Below are 21,483 nucleotides of genomic sequence, written 5' to 3' on the forward strand. Positions count from 1 at the left end.
GTACTTCAAAATTTACCAGTACACCACAAGCGAGGAGGAGGACGAGAGCCAGTCAGCAGTGGCCCCTTCCTGTGGCATCGACCTTGGACAATTCCCAACAATACCAACCCGTGAAGCCAACCTGCTCTCATCTTTATTCAGGAGTCACTTGAACTGAGCATTGGAAGGAGTAGGGATTCATGCAGTGGAACAAAGACAACCTCTTCTGAAGGCTGGGTAATAAGAACTTAAGAACATAAGAACCATGTTGGATCAGACCAAGAATCCATCCAGTCCAGCATTCTGTTCACACAGTGGCCAACCAGTTATTGACCAGGAACCCACAAGCAGGACACAAGTGCATCAGTACTTCCTGCCCATGTTCCCCACCAACTGGTGTACATAGGAATACTGCCTCTGATATTGGAGGTAGCACATGACCATCAGGACTAGTAGCCATTGATAGACTTCTCCATGAATTTGTCTAACTTCCTTTTAAAGCCATTCAATTTGGTGGCCATCACTCCATCTTGTGGAAGTGAGTTCCATAGTTTAATTCTGTGCTGTGTGAAGACATCCTTCCTTTTCTCTGTCCTGAATCTCCCACCAATCAGCTTCATCTGATGACCCCACTGGGTTCTAGTATTATGGGATAGGGAGAAAAATGTCTCTCTATCCACTTTCTCCACACCAGGCATAATTTTGTATACTTCTTTCATGTCTCCCCTTACCTTCCTTTCCAAGCGAAACAATCCCAGGTGCTGTAACCTTCCCACATAAGGGAATTGCTCCAACCCCGGGATCATTTGAGTTGCCCTTTCCTGCACTTTTTCCAGCTCTCCAATATCTTCTTTGAAGTGTGGTGACCAGAACTGTATGTGGCATTCCAAGCGTGGTCGCACCATAGATTTGTATAAGGGCTGCATGATATTGGCAGTTTTATTCTCAATTCCTTTCCTATTATGCCTAACATGGAGTTTGCCTTTTTCACAGCAGCCACACACTGGGTTGACATTTTCATCAAGCTGTCCACCACAACCCCGAGATCTCTTTCTTGGCCGGTCAGCAGGATAATCCTGCTATGATCAGTGTCAGGAACAATGGAGTGATCCAGTCACGTGCATTGCAGAGCCAAGACCGAATTACTCCCAGCCACTCAATGAACAGTGCAGTAAGCCATCTAGAGAAACCAGCTGGGTGACTTGAACTTATTTAATGATATGGCAGTTTTGCTGGGTGGCACGAGAGCGGTTTCTCTCATGGCTCACAGTTTGGTGACGACATGGTTGTATATTTTGAACAGGTCATTACAGGAGCAAACAGAAATAAAGGCCCAAAGTCCTGTCCCTTACTTTGTATTCGTGTGATTTTGAAAAAGAAAAGGGAAAGAAACATGAAATAGACATTGCAAGCCCAGCTTCTGGCAGTTTCTTGACACACACACAGATACACAACCTTTTCCCCCTCTTCTATCTGAGAGGCCTTGGCCTGCTTGTAATGCTGAGCCAAAGAGCAAATGTGATTTTGGATTGCTTTCTTTTTTCACTTAGGAGGGAAACAGTCGATTTTGCTTCAACTGGTCCATCCACCACAAAGCCGAGGAAGTGTTAGAAGATTTGTGGGTTTGGATGCATTTCCTTTCGTTTCGTGACTCAGAGTGTCTCGGCTTTTTAAAAGGCAAAGTTGGGAAGGACATTTCGAAAGATGGCAGATCTTCCCTTAACTGGTCGGGTCTTTATTTAAACACCCCCCCCCCCCAGACATTGAAACTTAAGAGAGTTCCCCAGGTTTGGGTAGTGGCTCTAATTCTTACAAAAGTTTCAATGATGAACTGATGTTTAGAGACCAGCTCTGATCTGTGAGGAGTCTTGGTTGATTTCTGAGTTTCAGACTAGAATCCAGTAGACATTCCCACCCCCCGTCAAGTCTAAAACTAGTCGAGTGGTGCTGAGTTCACCCAAAGAATTCTGGGGATCAGGGCTGGCCCAAGACACTGTGCTACCTGAGGCGAAGGATAAAATGGCATCTCTCAATTCCCCATCCTGAAGTTGACCGCCACTGGAGTTATTCAAGCGGAGACTGGACAACCATCTGCCGGGGATGCTTTAAATAAACTAGTTTCCTGTACTGAGCAGGCGGTTGGCCTCAAGGACCTGAACGGCCCATCGGACTCTATGATTTGATGAATCTTGCTTGAACAGTGGTGATGGGATAGCGTCTACCACCACATCCGAGGGCAGCATAGTAGCACAACCTCCAAACCTCTGTCATCCAACACCTCTTTGCCGTCCCAAGGAATGTGCCACCTGAGGCAGCTGCTTCACTCTCCGTTGCCTCCACATGCAACCCCTAGTGCTCTCTCAGCACCGCACTCGGTGCAATGCCAAGGGGCCACTCTGGGAGACCCAGCCCTTACCTAGGTTGGAACAAAGTAAAAGGGCAGGTTTGGCCTCGATTGAAGGATGGGGAGGCCTTCAAACTCAATCTCCAGGCACTAGAACTTTCCCTAGCTCCAGCTGCTCCTCTACACAGAAATAGGCCCTCGTGTGTTCAGTGGTTTGCACAGGATTGTGCTCTGTGGAAAAGTTAAGTGGTCTGTCTTCAATGGTAGCCACTGTGTCGAGCTTAGGGATGTCTGTCGCTGGCCCTCTTTGGGCTCACTGGATTTCCACGGCGCCCTTGACTTGACTTGCATTTCTGAGCTGAGCCACAGATTTCTTCCAGAGATCCATGATTGTTTTTGGCGTAAATAGCAATTTGTGCAAATTGTAGCTGCGATTCATGCAAATTACGCCCCAAATTTGCGCAAATAAAAAAGAAAACTGAAAGTACATGAACTGACCTGAGTCAACACAGAAAATCTGCAAACTGGCCTGGACTCATGGGAAAACAAGATGAAGTCCAGGGGGCTGAGCTGACGGAAGTTTGGCAAGCTCCACCCCCCCCCCAAGACGGATTCCTCCGACATCCCTAGTCGAGCTTAATTCTTAATGGTGTAATTCTTAGCTGACCTTAGGGTCAAAGTTTTGGCCTTAGACACCACCGTTCAAGTAAGATTCATCAAGACCTCTCTTTCTCTATCTTCTAAAACAGGCATGGGCAGAAGTTAGATCAAGATCTGCTGGTAGATCTCTGGATAAGGATTTCTGACTCCCAGTTGTTCAACAGCAGCAACAAAGGAAGTCTCTCCCTGCTGAAAGGAAAAATGCTTGGAGTAACCAGGAGGAGATTTTGTGCATGAAAGGACTGTGAGTGTCATTCGGTTCTGGGATTCGCAAGCAAATTCCTGGGCGCAGAATTCTTTATTTCCCAGTCTGTGTCCTTTGCACCATGCTCCTATGGGTGGATCTCAGGGTTCTAGTAAAATACAATATAGATTCTTCATGCCAGAATTCTGCCCACCCCGGTTTTAAAACACAGTAATTGCTTTGTAACCCACAAACTCTGGAAATGCCGCCTCGACAGAGATGGTAAAGGAGATCCTTTCAATGTAGAGATTTATTCAAGATCACATGCATTTTTCGACAGACATGAGGAGTTCCAGTGAAAGACATTGTAGCCAACTGAGAAAGATTTTGCAGCTCAAGTTAATCAGATTAAGTACATTTCTCAACTATGTGGAACCATCAAAGATCATCTTTCCCAAAGACAAAAAAAGAAAGGAAGGACAGGAAAAAAGAAACATCCTTTGCTTGTAATACTCTTGGCATCAAGTTTGATATCTGTGGAGAACAAGACCAACAACCTTGCAAATGAACCACTGTCCCATTTGGAGCTAGTCCTCAAGCTTTTTCCTCCCACTAATTCAGGGGTGTTGAACCTCTTTCAGCTCAAGGGCCAAATTCCTATTCAGAGAAGCTCTTGGGGGTTGCATTCTGGTGGTGGTGGGCGGGGCTGAAGGCAAAAGGGGACATGGCCCAAAGCAAAGGGGGTGGGGCCAAAATCCTAGCATATTTTAGCTTAAAGCTCTGACTACCAGCAATTCAGCCTTGGGACAGGCATCTCAACCTTTTAGAATGGGTAAAAAACTGGGCAAAAGCCGGGAAAACACCAAACAACGCCGAAGGTCCCAGCTTATGGGCCCTGGTCTCGTGAAATATCATGTGCGTTCCTAAATATGGGTAGTAGCACTAACTCTTACCAAAACCAAATGGGTTAGCAATGTATTCAGGATTTAGAGACCAGGTCTCTGCGCATCACAGGGGTGGCGGTGGAAGCAGGTTATGGTGAAAAGGACAAAGAAAGGTGTTTAAAATACTTCTTTAAGCAGCCATTTCCCCCATATTCAGGGGTGTGTGTGTGTGTGTGTGTTGTAGAAAGCCATTAGGGTTAAAGGAAAAAAGTATCCGCATTCATATTGCACCGTGTAGCAAATCCAGCGTTTTGTTCGTACAGGTCCAGAAGGGCGGTAAGCAGAGGCATCAATGTTTGTCGCGCCATCCATCTTGGGAGGCAACCGTTGGGATAAATGCACATCAAGAGTCCATGTGGAGCAGCGGGTTGTCGGCCCGTGCAATTTCTCTCCAGGAACGTCAGAAGCCATTTAAGGGAAGCCGGTAGGGAAGAGGCTCAGCGGCTGGCTCTCGTTGGTCGGGAGAGGCGACCGGTAACCGTCAAAGGTCCGTGGAATGCTCCCGCTGGTGGAACCCGAGCTGTTGCTGAGCGTCTCGATGCTTCCTTCTCGCTGCAGCTCTGCAGGGGAAAGGGGGAAAAAGGGCCTGGCCTGGTTAATGACTCGGTTCCCAAAGTGAGGTGCACCGTTCAGCGGCTGCACAGGTTCGTGAGGGGGTTGGCGTTGATTGGGGGGGGTTGCTTTACATGCACTGGTCTGGTGATTCCTATGTTGAGCAGGGGGATGGACCTGATGGTCTTAGAGGCCCCTTCCAACCCTACTATTCTATGGTTCTACGATATGGAGGATGAGCGCTGTGTGTGTATCAGAGGAGGCCGGTGGGTCTGATGTCAGTGGGACAGTGGGCCTGCTCTGGGTTTCAGTCAGTACAAGCCAGAACCGTAAAGGAGCTATCCAAGGTGCTCAACTCTATGCCCAAATAGGTTCGGCGCCTTGGAGAGCTCCTTTAGAATTCTGACTGGTTATGACACAAACCTGGAGCTGATTCACCGCCCCGCTGACATCAACGCCACCAGCCTCCACTGCATTCCACATAGGGTCTGTGACTTTGAACCTCAGATTTTAAAATGTTATTGGTTCAAGATTGACATGTACCCCCCTCTCCCCTCTTTTGGAAAGCCCCACAGTCAACAACAGCTCAGTGGTGTGGGTCCACATATTGACTTTTTCCATATGTTGTCGTATGATGGTGGGTGACCAGCTTGCTGCTTCAGAGCACCCATCACCTGCAAATCATCTCTTCAGGCAGAGTTCCTAGTCCATATGAACTTGCAGGAGGAGCATCGGGACAAGGGGCATGTACAGTCCTGACCAGAGACAGTAGCTCAAACTCTCTGTGCCCCCTGCCCCTGGTATCTGGAAGCATTTCATAGTATTGTTCTTCCCCACACTGTTGCTCCCAGCACTTATGTTAGGAACAGGGATTTATGTGAAATCCGTTCCATCTCTGTTTCATGGACTGTCAGTCGCCTGCCCATCATGACGCATGATTTTTTTGTTTCCGAATTTGTTCAAACTCGCATTTGTGGAAATGAACATTTTGCGCAAATCCATATGTGCGAAAATGCATAAATTCCCCCCACATGCGCATTTTCATGCTTTAGCCTATGGGGGAAATGCACAGTTTTGGCCGGTTTTTAAAATTCTGCATATTTTTAAACACCAAAATTTGCACAACATTCAGGAAAGTTGGAAAACCAGTCTGCAAAACCTGTGGTATCTGCCTGACAGCGGGAAAGCTGGTCCACTGTGGAATCCATGGGTCTGATTAATGAAAATCCAAACTCATTTGGTTCCATTGCAGATTTTTTCTCTTGACATCCCTAGTTAGGAGGCCACCTAAGATATGATGGAGCAACCATTATGGCCACCCAAGTCTGACCACCTCCAATGATTTCACTTGGAATTGCCCAAGTTTACAGGTATTCCTCTGATGTCATAAGGACTAGAAGCTTTCTTTTCTTTTCTAATTAAAAAGGGAAACAGGAGGTTCTCAGAATTCCTACACCTACCCTAGATATCAGATCCTACACCTGCATATGTTATAGCAGTACAAGACACACCCCAATCCAAAACTGAGGACTTGGTTGCTAAATCAAAGTTATTTAGGTGCAGTCCTATACCTACTCATCTGGGAGTAAGCCCACTGAACTCAGTGGGGCTAACTATACATGTCTACACGAGCAGACATATATAGGATTGCACTGTTAATGTAGTAAATAATTGTAATGATAATGCTTAATAATGGCTAATAAATTGAAATATTCTTTTCATAAAACTAACAAAACATAGAAGGACCAAGATGCGTTACTGGCATCCCGGTATCACCCTGTGTTTTTGCTGGCTGCTTTCCTTCTGATCCCGGTGATAGTTCATGGAAAATGAATTGCTATTATTTTTGGCCATGAACAAGACAGAAATGTTGTGTTTTAGCGGCCGCTCTACATTGGGTCACATCTATGGCCAAGCCAAAACACTTACCCCATTTTGCCACCCCATTTGTGGGCAGTGAAAGGAGGTGGGGGGAATACAGGGTTGTATGAGAATTTTGTTTCAGTTTGTGAAACGTCCAAACTTGTCCCATTTGCAACTCCAAACACGAACATGTTTTTTGGGGAAAGCTCACGCATTCCCAAACTTGCAACAGCATTCGAAAAATGTGTACTGTTTGAAAAATGCATTTCCATGCTTTAGTCGACTGGGGAGAAGTACGCACTTTTGAGAAATGCAAACAAAAATGCGCGATGCTGCCGATCCAATTGCCGATGTTCCCAATCACCACCACCACCACCACCATCATCGCAAACAAAAATGGGAGCGCACTTCGAAGTGGAGTTCAGAGAATCTTGGCAAACTGAAGCACCCCGGGTTCTCCCATTCCTCTGGGGAGACAGATCTCAGCTATTTCGGGGGGGGGAGGGTGTTCTAAGGGCACAGCGTGTGCAATGTTCACTCAGGTTTGCTGCTGCTGGTGGCCACCATCTTGTATTCCTCATAAGCTCAACACAGCATCACGATGCAAATGCTACATTGTAGCATTGTTCCAGGGGCACCCCAGGGAATAAAAAAGAGCAGCCAACCGATGGAAGGAGCCAAAGAGGCGGCCGTGCAGTGGAGTCTGGTGGCTCCGATGTCAGTGGGGCACTGCAGCCACTCCGGGTTTCCATCAGAACTAGTCAGAACTTCAAAGGAGCCATCCAAGGTGCGGAACTTATTTTGGGGACAGGCACCTTGGATAGCTTTTTTAGAGTTCTGACCGCAGCCCAAAGCGGATTCACTGACCCACTGACACCAGAACCACCCACCTCCACTGTTCCCACGAGTTTTGCACCCCTGCCTTTGGCATTCAGCCCCCCTGCCACAGTGCAAAAGGGGCGAAGCAGCTTTCCCCCCTTTTCGGGCCTGTACCCCCCCCAATTCAGGCCAACTTTTCTAAATGTTTGGCCCAAGCCGAATTGGACCCCTGTCTCTTTCCCACTCGTCCCAATGCCAGCTATTCAGAGGGCTTGTTCACACAGTTACCTGGCTCTAGCCGGGTGGGGGGGGGTGCAGAAGCAGCAGGAGGTGCCCCTCCTCTACTGCACAACGAGAATCTCCAGTTAGGTAAATGTGTGAACTGGCCTGGTGTGAAAAATGCTGGGATAACAACAAACATCCGGATGTAACTCTGTGCCCAAAGCAGATTGGAGTTGCAGAATTACAGCTTCAATGGTTCTTTATGAGGAAGCGAGATTTGACAGGTGTAATACGAGGCCCGAGTGACGGAGAGGTATGGCTGCAACCTGAGGAAGCGTTTCTCGAATCCCCTGCCTCGAAGGAATCCTTCCGGCATCAACGTACCTCCTGAGGCACCCCTGCATGGCTCTCAGGGAAGCCCCTTGGCACTGCAAAGGATTATGGGAGATCTTTGGGGATACTCTTAGGGCTAAGCCATAGGCCGCTCTCCGAGTGGAGGCCGGTGCTGGCAACCAGGAATCATGCCAGGAACGAAGAGCTGGGGGAGTGTGTCTTTGTGTGTGCGTGTCAAGCTAGGGCAGGGGGGCAGAAACCTCAGGACTGGGGGCCCAATTGGTCCCTGCAGCAGTACGAATTCATCTCTCTGGGGTTCCCCAGAAGGCCACGCCCCTTCCCCTGGCTCCACCCCTCTTTCCCTCAACCACTGACACTTTGGCTGTTCCTCAGCTTTAGCGCAGGCTTCCCCCCCATTCTAAAAGGTTGAAATGCCTCTCCTAGCGCTTAGTTACCAGCAGTGACAGCTTCAAGCTAAACCAGGCTGGTATTTTTGGCCCCGCCCCTTTTGCCTTTGGCCACACCCCTTTCCCCTTCAGCCCCGCCCACCCCCTGGAGTCCGGCCCCAAGAGCTTCTCTGAAATGGAATTCAGCTCTCAGGCTGAAAGAGGTTCGACGCTTCTGAGCTCGGAGGTCCAGCCAGGAATCAAAGACCAACGCGCAATTGAAAACACGCTTGGGCCAGGGAGATGCTGTTGGCCAGGCAAAGTTGCAGCCTGAACCGGAAGCCTCCAAAGCTCTTCCTGTCTAGCAGGGCCCAATGGACACTTCATTGCCCCAACTTTCTTGCTCCACACTGCCCTTTCGGTAGATCGCCACACCAGACGAGCTCCCAAAAGACCTGAGAGTTCCCTGTTTGATCCCTGGTGGCTCCCGTGAGCTATACGCATCATGTCGGGGCACGAGCCAGCCATGCTGGGCTGCATTTTCATCTCCTGTGAAGGGAGAAGGGAGCCTCCAACACACCCAACTTTTCCTTGAGGCATTGTGGGAGAAGGTCCCAAGGCACCTTGGCAACACAGTTTGACCACCACTGATCTATAGGAAGCCGGCAGACCTATAAGCAGAGTCGAGTGTGATGTGGGAATGTCAGAGCAATCCGTCCAGAGGGTGCAGCTCACCAAAGTTTCACCAGCACGCCCCCCTCAGACTTCGGCTCCTTTCCCCCAGGAACAGGCTTCACTCGATCTGCACTGAGTCGAGCCAACTCGCGGATTTTCCCGGTTCCATTTTTATTTATGTAAATAGAAATGTGCTCAAATTTCAGGCGCAATTCGTGTAATTCACACAAATTTGGGCCGTAACTGGCAGAATTCGCACAAATTGCAGGTGCAATTTGTGTATATTACTGAAATTCCGCCCCACAATTTGCACATGTTTCTCTTTACGTAAAGAAAAAAAGTACCAGAACAAGTTCCCGGATTTCGGGGAAACCCCTGCCACTCGTCCTGCTAATGGGAGCCAGGCTGGGTGCTCAACGGGAGTCCATCACAACCCCCAAAAGGGCTGGATTCCACAGCGATGGACATCCCTAGTTCGATGACCTTAGATACCACAAAAACGCTGGCTCACCCATCTTTCCGTAAGGAGCCCACGTCTTTGGAAAAAAGCAAACACACTCCGTTCTCCTCCCCTGGTCCGTTTGCTCCCATGCGTTCAGGAAGTAAAAAACTAGCAATTGAGCTGCGTATCCCACACTAATACTGGTCGCATCCCGTCTGATTTGGGTCCTTTTTATCTCCCTCTCGCCCACAGCTGGCTTTGGTCAAAGGTCTCACGTCACTCCGCGGGTAGCCATCAGCAGGAAGATGGAACGCGGGCACAGGCCCCGCCCACGCACCCTCTCAGCTTCTGAACTCCCGGCGAGGTGACCCGTCTCTTTCGTTTCCAATGAGGGTTGATTTCCATGCCAAAGTTGCATTTCCACTATCGTGTTTAAAAGAAAGAAGGGGAAAAAAAATGCTTTTGTGTATGTGTGGGAAACAGATGTTAATATTTCCTGAATGCTGCTTATCCAAAAAGATCAATGAGCCGTATGCCTGCCAAAGCAGTAAGAGGCTTTTAGGGGTGAAGAGCGGATAAATTTTAGGATACATAGCTCAGTAGCGGAACACATGCTTTGTGCCCAGAAAGTCCTAGGTTCAAATCCTGGCTCCTCCACGTAGGACTGAGAAAGACCGCTGTTCTGGAACCCTGAAGAGGCACTTCTGGTCAATGTAGACCAGAGATAGGCAGCCTGGTGCCCTCTAGTTGTTTTGGATCACAACTCCTAGAAGACCCAGCTAGCAAGACCAATGGTTCGGGATGATGGGAGTTGTAGTTCAACATATTTGGAGGGCACCAGGTTGCCCTACTTCTGGTGTAGACAATACTGAACTAGATGGACCAATGGGGTGAGGTTGCTTCATATGACTCTAAAGCAGGGGTGGGCAGGAAGTAGAAAGTAGACAGAAATAATTTAAATGACTAAAACAGATAAACCAGAATTCTTCAAACAAAAAAACAGACCCTCCCCCTCACCCCCTTTTAGAGGTAGAGTCTCCAAAGCAGCTCAAGCCATAAGAATTCACTTCTGCTGGGTCAGACCAAGGATCCATCTAAGCCAACGGTTCCCAACCTTGGGTCCCCAGATGTTGTTGAACTACAACTCCCAGGGCATTCTCAGCGGTGGCCCCCTGATTCTGGAACGATCTCCCCACAGTGGCCCACCTGTTGCCTATACTGTCATCTTTTCAACACCAGGTTAAGACTGTCCTCTACTCCCAGGCATTTAATGGCATACGATGGGGCATTTATGTCAGCTGTCTTGATCAGGTCTAGTAACTTATTGAAATTGTTTTTAGCTGTTTATATGGTTTTGAATTTTGTATGTTAAAAAGGTCGGGAACCATTGCTTTATGCGTGGTTTTTTCATCAGGAACACCCATCCCGGTTTCCCTGAGGATGTTCACGGGCTCAGCATGCCGTGACAAGCGTTTTCTGTTGTGCATGCCCCCTGTACCTGCCAGCACCTGCCAAATGCTCACCATTTCTTAACCCCCCCCAAATTGTGGGCTAGGCAGCCTTTTGTACCGGAGGCACGCTGCGCTTTTGCTCTGGTCTAACCAGCATTCATCTTTCCCCAGGGATGTACGAAAGTCACTTACCGTTTCACGGATCTGCTTCACAGTGGGGGGGGGAGGCGCTCCGTCCCTCCCCCCAGAATCCTCAACGGAGGGGGGAGGTGCTCCGTCCCTCCTCCTGGAGTCCTGCCTGGCCGGCTCCACTCCGTGGGGATTCTGCGGAGCCACCAGCCAGCTCCGCCTGCAGCCGGACATCCGGCCACTGGGCAGCAGCGACGCAAATGGCGGTGGCTGTAGCTGCCGCCATTTGCGTCCCTGTATTTAACCGTGATAGGCTACGTAAATATTTACGTAGCCTATCACGGCAAAGTAAAAAAAAATGTGTACGCAAATGGCGGCGGCTGCGGCGGCTGCCATTTACATTCGCTATTTTTCGCCGTTCTAGCCTGCGTAAATATTTACATAGGCTAGAATGGCGAAAAATAGCGAACGCAAATGGCGGCTGCCGTAGCCGCCGCCATTTGTGTATGCTGTGCCCGGCTGCGGCTGGCCAGGAGACCAGCCGCCACCGCCGCACCTGCCGCTGCTGCACCCGCCGCCGCACCCGCCGTCGCTGCACCTGCCACCGAATCCGCTGCAGGTAAGTGCCATCCCGGGGGATTCCACGGGGGGGCGGGGGGCAAGAGGCTGTTCCGCCACGGATTCCGGGGGGATTCCGCGGAGGGGTGGGGGGCAGGATTCTACAGAATCTGGCCTCACTGGAATCCGTGGCGGAATTCTCCGCCATCCCTATCTTTCCCATGCAACAGCTGCTGTACTTGAATAGCTCTCACCCTCTTTTGACCCGTTTTCCTTCCACCATTCATCATACAACAAAAAGGCGATGATTCCGCTCCCCCAGAAGTATTTTTGGAACAGGTAGATCAATACCAAGAGCTCTTAGTAACCGCTGTGGGATACCCAACCGAGGCACAGAAGCGTGAGAAAGAGCCATCAAGAAACAAAAAAACTGCCACCTTTCAGCTTTCACGGGGAGAACGATAAAAAAATCCTGCACTGTGAGCACACTGGAACCATACTAAGCATCTGGCTCTGTTGGTGGTGGCACAGCACCGATCTGAAAAGCTGCTGCTAAACGTTGGTGGCCCCAGCTTAGCAGCAAGGGCCCCTCCGGTAAAATCTCCTCCAGATCCTGTAAGGCAAGGGAGGGGAAACTCTTTCAGCCCAAGGGCTCAATGCCATTTTGGAGAAGCTCTCAGGGCTGCATTCCAGTGGTGGGCGGGGCCAAAGACAAAGGGGGTGTGGCCAAAGGCAAAGAAGGTGGGGCCAAAGATATAAAAAAATACCAGCATATTGCAGCTTAATGCTCTCCCTGACAGTAACTAGGGCCTTAGGAGAGGCTTTTAGAATGGAGAAAAAACTGCACAAAAGCTCCTGGTTGGAGGATTGGGGGTGCGGCCTTCTGGGAAACCCTGGAGGGAAGGATTTGGCCCCCGGGCCTGAGTTTCTCCATCCCTACTGTAAGGCAGTTTAGACGTACATGCAGGGAAAGGCAGCAGGATAGGCAAGGAAATCAAATATACTGACAAGACAGCTGAAGAGAGATCAGCAAGAGATATATACGCATTTTAGGGATGTGCAAAATTCCCTCGAGGATGAGTTGAAAATTCTTCACATCTCACCGAATTTCGTTGTAGGAGAAATTCACGGAGAGCTCAGGGTGGACCTACACAAGTGAGGCAATGAGGTGGCAGAGTCCTGATGCGGGAGAACTAAAGTTAGGAGAATCACGTATTCTGAATGCTGGCAAAATCTCTGCTATAATGATGGGCATGGTGCATTTGGGGAATGGAAGGGGATGGAACAAAGGACCCAAGGGTGAGGGTGTAGGTCATCTCATTCGGACTAGGCCCGGGGAGACCCAGGTTCAGATCCCCACTCAGCCACAAAACTCCCTGGGTAGGCTTGGGCCAGCCTCGCTCTCTCAGCCTGGCTTACCTCCTAAGGTTGTTGTGAGGACCAACTGGAGGAGGGGAGGGGGAAATGAATGTGCATTGCCCTGAGCTCGTGAAAGGTGGGATAAAAATGGAATAAACAGACGTGTGGAGGCCGGAAGGACGGATCTTGATGCTTGCTCCATACGCTCACTGAGAGTGGGAAATGGCCGACTGTAGCCTTCCCCAACCTGGCTGGGGCTGATGGGAGTTGAAGTCCAAGACTTCTGGAGAGCACCAGGTTGGGGAAAACCAGCCTCGTGCAATCTAAAGTGATGTAGACATATGCAGCCAGTGCAGCAGGCTGAATGGGGGGAGATGAGTGGGGAAGTGGGACCATTCCACCAGCCCCACTAAAAGATGACTTCATTATTCCCTCTTCTTTCCCCATCCCTTTTCCTTGTGTGTCATGCCTGTTTAGATGGTAAGCCCTGAGAGGAAGAGGCCATCTGGTTTTACTGACTGCATGTTAGACGCTCCCAGGACCCATTTTGGCTGAGGAGCGAAATAAAAATATTTGAAATAAATAAATAAATATGGCTCTAGAAGTTTACAATGAAAAAGTCCAGGGACAGTGTCCCCCCCTTAAGAAGCACAAGGTCCCAATGATCCCAAGATCCCAATGAGCATCACCATGTGTTCGACTTCGATGCTGCACGAAACAGCCCTAAGTGTGCTGCAGATCCTATCCGCCCCCTGAAGCATCCCAAAAGCTGGACAACCAAAAGCCCGCAGAACGCTCAAAGCCAGAAAGATACGGGAGGAAAAGAGCTGGTTAAGAAACTGGGAATCCACCCAGAATAATTCCAGGTATGACGGAACTCTCCTGGATCTCCTCTTTCAGCTTCTCCGAAATGGAGAACGGCAATACTTACCCCGGTTTGAAGAACACCTTTTGATTTCACAGATGAAGGGGAGCTCTAGAGATGGGTGGAGGTTTGGTGGTTTGGTTTTTTAAACCTACAGGTGATCCCACCAGGTTGAGGTTGAGGCACTTGGGGGTGGCTGTGTTTGGAAGCGGTGCTGGTTGCTGTGCCTGTTCTGGGGATAAATAGAGGGCTATGTTCATTTGGGGGGGGATTAAGACAAAAACGAGGAAAAATACAAACACACACAAGAAATTAAACCATCCAAGGTGGATACGTAGTGGGCTAAAAATCATGGATTTGGAGATGATTCCTGGTTTATTGTCACTGTGGTACAGATTTATTTATTTATTAATTCATACATACATACATACATACAAATATTTAAGCAAGCTTCAGGGCCTGAGTGGGGACTCGAACCTGGATCTCCCGAGTCCCATTCCAACACCCTAACCACTACACCACACTGGCTTTCCCCCTCTCTTAAGTATATTGACTTGAATTCCATGTAAGCCTAGTGGTAGATATATGAAACAAGGGGAAGCTGCAACAAATAGTTGCAGTGCTGAGTACTCTTGTACAACCAGCCAGCCATGACCTTTTCCACAATACTCCATTCCCTCCCCATTTTCCATTCTCCCTCCTCCAACAATTGGCCAATGTTCCGTGCTCATTGGGCATGCTCAGTCCTCACTGGGCTGTTTTTTTTTGGGGGGGTTCTCCCCTTTGGGTTTTTTCCCCTAAAGATTTTTTGGGGGGGTATTTCTGCAAACCTTAAAGTTCCCCCAAGCCTCCAATACCTCCCTCTTATGCATGGCTGGGACCATTTTGGGGGTTTGGCCAGAAAAGGGTCATGTAGACAATACTGAGCTAAACGGACCCGTTTCCTGTCTCAGTTTATGGCAGCTTCTTATGTTCCTGTCCTGTGATACTAAGCTGAGCATCAACATTACTGACCCTATATGCTTGGACCTGTCTCCATCTGGGGGAAGCGGAGACCGTTAATTTCCAAACTCAGGGGAAGCAGTTAGGACAAAAAATGAGAACAGCTGGACTTGACGAATCTTCATCCCCCTTTCGTTTTACGATCTCGGAGGAATGGGGAGGGAAAAATCAAGCTGCATCAGTCGTAACCTTTGGTCGGATTGAGACCAGAGAAAGAGAACTGTCAAAGGACTACACTGAATTCTTGAAAGGGAACGAGGCCCTGCCCGGCTTGGCTTAAACGGGAAACCATTTCTACACGGGACATTAATTGGGGGCCTGCTTGGAAATCTATATAGCCCTCCATTGCCTGGGCCACTCATAAATTATGCTGTCTCCCTCTTGCTCATGTGTGCTCTCTCTCTCTCTAACTGTGGAATCCCCTCTCTGGTGCATTCTTCCTCCTAATGGTTTTTCCTTTCTCTCATTTTTCCCTGACAGAAGGGGTCTGGAGCGGGCGCTTCAAGAAATATCCTCCATGGGAAGAAATGGGAAGGAGGCTGTGGGGGGGTGGGGGGGAGACCTGCTCAAAAGATCTGATCCAACCTTCTCCCCAGCAGAGGGCTGGAGCAATTCCTGCAGGGACGCAAGCTGGGCAAAAGGGTACAAGGACAGGCAGGCTGACGTGGTGGCAGCGATGGCGGGGAAGGGGGGGCGGGGGGGGCGGCAGCCGCAGCTTTGGATTCCAGAATTCTCCTTCATCATCTCAACCTGTCACGATGCATTAGGCTCAAGCGGCTCGGCTCGCTGAAGGAGTGACCCCGGACTGAACGGGAGAGCACGGGTGGAAAGAACGAACTGTAGCCTCGTTTTCACACGTCCGTCGCTTTTCACAGCGGCGAGCTTCTGCAGCTCGACCAATGTCCTCTTTTCTTTGCAAATCCCTTGTGCTGGATGATGCTGAGATGCACACCGACAATGTTTCGAAAAGGAACGGGATCTGTGATGGTGGCCGCGGTACCTGCCTTCCTCGCTAGATCAGGCATGCATCCTTTCTTTTCTCCCTCCCATTCTTCCAATAAATTCAGGCAGTGCTTGAATTATGGGGCGGGGCTCCACTCCTGATCTCCCCCAGTTTCAGCCAAATCATAGAATAGAATCATCTAAACCGGTAGCTAAGCGGGCTAGCCCTCCTCTGCCCCCTCTAATTTGAGCACTTGAGCTCAGGGTGATGTAGACCAGTTTTACTGACATTTCACATTGAAATCCTACTTTTTTCCTTTTGCAAGGAACCCAAAGGTGCTCACATGGTCCCCCTCCTCTTCATTTTATCCTCACAACAACCCTGTGAGGTAGGTTAGGCTGAGAAATCAATGGTTGGCCCAAAGTCACCCAGTGTATCCTCACAACGACCCTGTGAAGCAGGTCCGGCCGAAATCCTTTGCCAAGGCCAGCCATAAGGACTAGAGACTTTTCCCTCCCCAAACATGAGAGCCAAGACTCTTGGAATGACAAACTCTGCACCCAGTAACAAACCCTTTGTTGGTCTGAATGAATTGGTGTGATCCACGGAAACGTGCAATATACACCAGCCTGCCTGGGAATTAAAGCAAGGAGCAGGTTTAGCACCATTTTTTAGCCAAGTTGTAGGACTTCGAGAATATATGTTAAAGAATCAATGTATGGTGCACATTTTACCCCCAGAGTATTGGTGCTCTATTAAGATAAACTGAGGAGCAAAGAAGCTGTACAGCTCAACAGAAATATCCAAATCCAGAAAGACCACAAGAGTGGTTTCAGATGAGAAAGCTTTCTTAAGCATGTTCCATTTTTTCACCCTTTCGTTTACAAAAATAGATTTAGTTAAGGTTTTTTTTTTTTAAGGGCTGTGTGGTTTTCTTTCTTCTTCTTTTTTTTAAAAAAGAGCACTGACAATTTGGCCTGTCAAAGTTTCAGTCTTCAACCCTTTGGAACTTCTCCAGGTTTTACTCAGCACAATTTCTGGAAGGTTAAAAGTACACCAGATAAAGAAGCAAGTGTTTAGAGAAACAATTCTCTCCACAATAGGCACAGATAATCCTGTTTCGATGCCTATGTATATATGTGCCCATATGATTTGGGGGAAAGAGAGTTATTTCCTGATCTTAGGCATTTTGCGTTGCACAGCTGCCTGTAATGCTAGCATGACCCTTTGAAGCCCTAGATCTTGGTGGGCAACCTTGGCTGCAAGTGGTCCTTGGCCTAATGTCAAAAGCCCTCTGCAAGGTATCTGGCAGGAATGATTTGTCGCTGCTCTGGCTGCCCAATGGGTAGGGGAGAAGAGAGGGAGACAGAGGGAGAGGTGTGGGTGTCAGAAAGAGAAAGAAAGAGAGAGAGAGAAGGGGTTTCATGAGAGAGAGAGAGAGAGATGGGGTGTCAGAGAGAGAGAGAAAGAGAGAGAAAGGAAAGGGGTGTCAGAGAAAGAGGGAGAGAGAAGGGGTGTCAGAGAGGGAGAGATGGGGTGACAAAGAGAAAGAGAAAGGAAGGGGGTGTCAGAGAAAGAGGGAGAGAGAGAAGGGGTATCAGTGAGAGAGAGGGGGTGTTAAAGAGAAAGAGAAAGAGGGAAGGTGTGTCAAAAAGAGAAAGAGAAAGAGAGAGAGGGTGTCAGCCCCCAATAGACAGTAGCTCTTGACAGAATAAAGATTCTCCACCCCTTCCTCCCATATGAACCTGGTCAGGAACTCTGATAAACTTCCAAGGCCCTTCCCCTGGTCCTGCCACTGACAGATGTTCAGTTGGTAGAAACAAGAGACAGGGACTTTTTGATCACAGCACCCAGCTTTATGAGCAATTTGCCGCCAGATTTCGGCAGCAAACCGCTATGGAGCCTTACAAAGGGCAAATTTATCTTGTTTCCAAGTAGCCATTCTCCTTTAAAGGCCTCCATAGCAGTCAGCAAGGGGCCACATTTTTGGCTGCTGCAAATTTTAGAAGTGTGGCAGCACCAGAGGTCCGGGCTGCGTATGCATCCCACAGGCCATGTTTTACCCACGTTGGATGCAGAATGAAACAGTCCCGTGAGAGTGATTTTTGAATTCTAAAAATCCTGGGCAAGACTTGGTCCCTTGTGATCCTCTCCTGTTCTGGTGAGCAAGGGGATCTCTTTACCACCAGCAACCCAGCTGTCACAGGAAGAAAACCGAATGGGAAAAAGCTGGCTTATGTATATGAACTTCATAAATCAGGCGATTACCTCATGGTCTGGGCATCATTTGGCTGATACGCTGAATGAGGGATTTCAGACAAACTTTAACCTCAAAACTTTAGCAAACTCTTTCATGTCTAAGACCCGATCCCCCACTCCCCCATTTTGAGGTTATTTGGGTTATCAGGTCTTTTAACAAGCATATTTCAACAGTGCAAGCACGACACAAGGAGACATGGCTCACAAGTGATCTATTGGCAATGCTAACACTTTCCCTACCCAGTCAGCAAAATCAAGTGGCAAACCCACTTTAGGACTGTACCATTTCCAGTTGCAGGGGAGTGTGTGTGTGTGTTGGATGATGTCATATTTTTATATGCTCTCCCACATAAAAAGCTCCCTGCATGTAGAAGACTAGGACAGTGAGGGAAGTTGATGCTAAAGCTTTCTCCCCAATGAGCTGCTTTTCTACACACAGAGAAGTTTTAAAAATATCTTGGGCGGCATTCAAAAATGCACCCTCCCCACTGCCGCAGTGCTAGACACCAGGATTCTACCCATGTAACATGGGAAAGGCTTCTAGCTCAAAGTGTTGGTTGAAATGAATCAGCTCTACTTTAGAATACACATTTCAAAGGTCCATTGAAAGGCCTTAGTTCAGCCTTCCGCAACCTTGTGCCTTCCAGATGTGTTGGACCACAATTCCCATAATTTCCGGCTGAGAATTATGGGAGCTGTGGTCTAAAGCATCTGGCGGGCACCAAGTTGGAGAAAGCTGCCGTAGTCATTTGACGCTCTGCAGCCCATCAGAACGTTGCCAAGATGAACGATTGAACCGCACACCGTAACCTACCCACAGCTGAGAAAAATGACCTCGTGTGAAGTTTGGAGGGGTTAATGAAAAACCAAGACATTCCTTTCTCCGCAACCCACCTCCGAGCAATTAAGATTCATTTCGAGAGCTGTCCAGGATCACAGAACTAAATAATGCAAGAAACTATTGAGAAGCTCCTTTGCAAACGACACCCCATCCTGCCATGGATTCCCAAAGGAAAGGAGGCCAGGAAAGCGTCAAAAGATATTTCAAGCCAATGGGAATTATTGTGGATTGAGCCCCCCCCTTTTTAATTTTTTAAAAATGGCAGCCTCCAGTGAAGGTTGCCATTTCCCCCCCAAGTTTGTCCTGGAACGATGATGTGTCCAGGATATTCTGTGGGGAAAAATGGCCCCCGCCAATCCGTGGCCACTGAGAGTCACACAAGGTGGCTGGGGATATAAGTTTGCCCTCTCCTTCAACCCCTCCCTCAACAAAATGCCCCTCTCATTTCATCATGCATCAATGGGTTGGCAAAATAGGGGGTGGGGATTTTGGCTTGGCCCTAACTGGGAGCCCCATGTAAGAGCAGGATAGTTCAGCCTGAATTTGGGGGAAGTATGGGTGAAAGGGGTGGGAAAAAGGCCTCCCATTTTGGCTGGGACAAAACTTCAACCTGAATTTGGGGGAAGTGTGGGTGAAAGGGGTGGAAAAAAGGCCTCCCATTTTGGCTGGCCTGCAAATTTCTTGGGGGCACTTAAATGTGCCAGAGTTCCTTTCACGGTTCTGTTGGGCTAGCCAAAATCCTTGCACTGCTGCTACCTTTTATTTTGGTTTTTATTTTTTTATTTTACATGGTACTTTGAAACTTTTATACGATATTTTATCCTGTCGTATTTTATGGTTTTAATGGTGGCAGCTGCCCAGAGAGCTTTGGCTATTGGGCGGTATAGAAATGCAATAAACTAATATGCTAATTTAGATGCATAGAGGCAAATACAGAAATAACGATCCTAAGTTCAATAGAAATACAGGACCTCTCACCATTGTGCAGAAGACCGTGACCAGGTGACCTGACTTCCTGCCTGTCCAGGTGCTTGCTACCTGTGGATGGGCATTGTTCTGATGGTTCTTTAGCTTTACACTGGAATTTGACATTTCAGCCCTTCAAATAGAGGACTGACCTCTGTAAAAGAAAACACACACCCACCCTACTCTTGGCAATGTAGTGGAGGGTGGTAGCTCTGATTTCGGTGGGGTTGTGAGTCCACTCTGGGTTTCAGTCAGAACCAAACAGAACTCCAAAGGAGCGATCCAAGGTACGGAACCTATTTTCGGGATAGGGCGGAGCACCTTGGAGAGATCCTTTAGAGTTCTGGCTGGTTCTAACTGAAACCCGGAATGGATTCACAGCCCCACCAGAATTGGAGCCAACAGCCTCCATTGTGCCAATCTAATCTGGTTTCATCTCATCCATGCTTTCCAATCCGTCCCCCTTCCTTGAACCAGAATGGCAAACCTAGAAATGGGATTCTACTTGGCTTTATCATCCGTATTGATTTTTTTTCTCCCAGCCACCCCCTCTCTCTCCGCCATCCCCTCACCCCTCGGCTTCAGAAAGTGCCTTATTATCTTCTGGGCACTGGAGAGGGAAGGGTTAAGAAAATGTTTATCATGAGGCCGGCTTCAGAGTTGAAAGTAATGTGATCAGTAATGAATTTTGTGTTACATTAGGCTGTATAAATGGACAGACAAGCGCAGACACCAAGTGGCCAGGAGTCAGGGCTAATTTAATGAGGCTAAAATAGAGACAGCACCAATTAGACGCTGGGCCAGCACAGCGCTCCTGCAGGGCCTGCAAATGAATAGGTACAAATCAAATTACTGACTAATAGAAGCAGTACAAGAGAGGGCAGTCAATGCTAAATGCATTAGGGCCTTGTGACCTCTCTGCTCTGAACAACAGAATCCCAAATTTGACTTAAAAAAAAAGAGAGACAGAGAGACAGAGAGAGAAGAATAATCAAAGAAACTCTTGTATGGTTAAAAAACAAACCCAAACCCGATAACGCCAACAGCCTCAGTTGCACAACGTTGGGAAATATTTCAACATCAGCCATTTTGCATGCCCTAGGAGTGTCTACCCGAGAGAGGTTGTCCAAGGGGCCTTGCTCAGTGTTCAAAAATAAGAGACAGGTAGTGACTGGAAGTGGGTTTGAAATTCCTGCACATGCTGGCTTCCTGCTCATGGGCCAGGAGCTGCGTGCGCATTCTCCACCATGCAGACGGTTTGAAAATGGCACTCTGAATGCGGCGCATGCAGGCTGTAGGTTGGATGCCGGCGTGTGGAAGTCATCGCTGCTGCAAATGCTTGAGAAGTAAGAAGCGACAGCTCCCGTGCACAGCAGCGTATGCGCCTGACCCTGGGCTGGGAGACAGCACATCCTGGAGAACAGGCTGAACTGGAGCAAGTGTGTGAGCATAACCTCAAGATGCACATTAGGCAAGCAGACACCTTCTGCTTCTTTTTCTAAAAATGGCGGCTTTAGGTAATGTCATTTTAATTGAACCTGCCTTTGATTATGGAAGAAAAGTGTCAAAGTGTGTATGTGGGGACGTAGGATGGAATTCATGAACATTTTATCCCCCTGTGAAATGTGCTCTACCTTTAGAGCGGCCCCTTTTCACATTGTGTGTCTCTGTGTGTGGGCACTGCAAGCAGAAGAGATGCTACCACCC

General features: G+C 48.6%; 1 protein-coding gene across 10 annotated transcripts in view; it reads right to left on the reverse strand.

Annotated features, from left to right (window-relative positions):
* Window positions 1-3,052: 3,052 nt before the first annotated feature.
* Window positions 3,053-21,483, reverse strand: part of BCAS3 (BCAS3 microtubule associated cell migration factor) — a 583,990-nt gene continuing 565,559 nt past the window's right edge. For 3 of the 10 annotated variants that reach the window (XM_084823239.1, XM_084823238.1, XM_084823242.1), the window contains one exon: window positions 3,053-4,671. In XM_084823239.1, coding sequence (XP_084679365.1) covers window positions 4,523-4,671 — 149 coding nt within the window. In that variant the 3' untranslated portion in view covers window positions 3,053-4,522. Of the gene's footprint in view, window positions 4,672-11,514; window positions 20,600-21,483 lie in introns of those variants that run through there. The other 7 variants (XM_084823241.1, XM_084823244.1, XM_084823243.1 and 4 more) reach the window with 4 other exon arrangements.

This window comes from Heloderma suspectum, chromosome 16 (genome assembly GCF_057233095.1).
Source record: "Heloderma suspectum isolate Gila_16-S chromosome 16, 16-S_ref, whole genome shotgun sequence".
NCBI classification, from domain to species: domain Eukaryota; kingdom Metazoa; phylum Chordata; class Lepidosauria; order Squamata; family Helodermatidae; genus Heloderma; species Heloderma suspectum.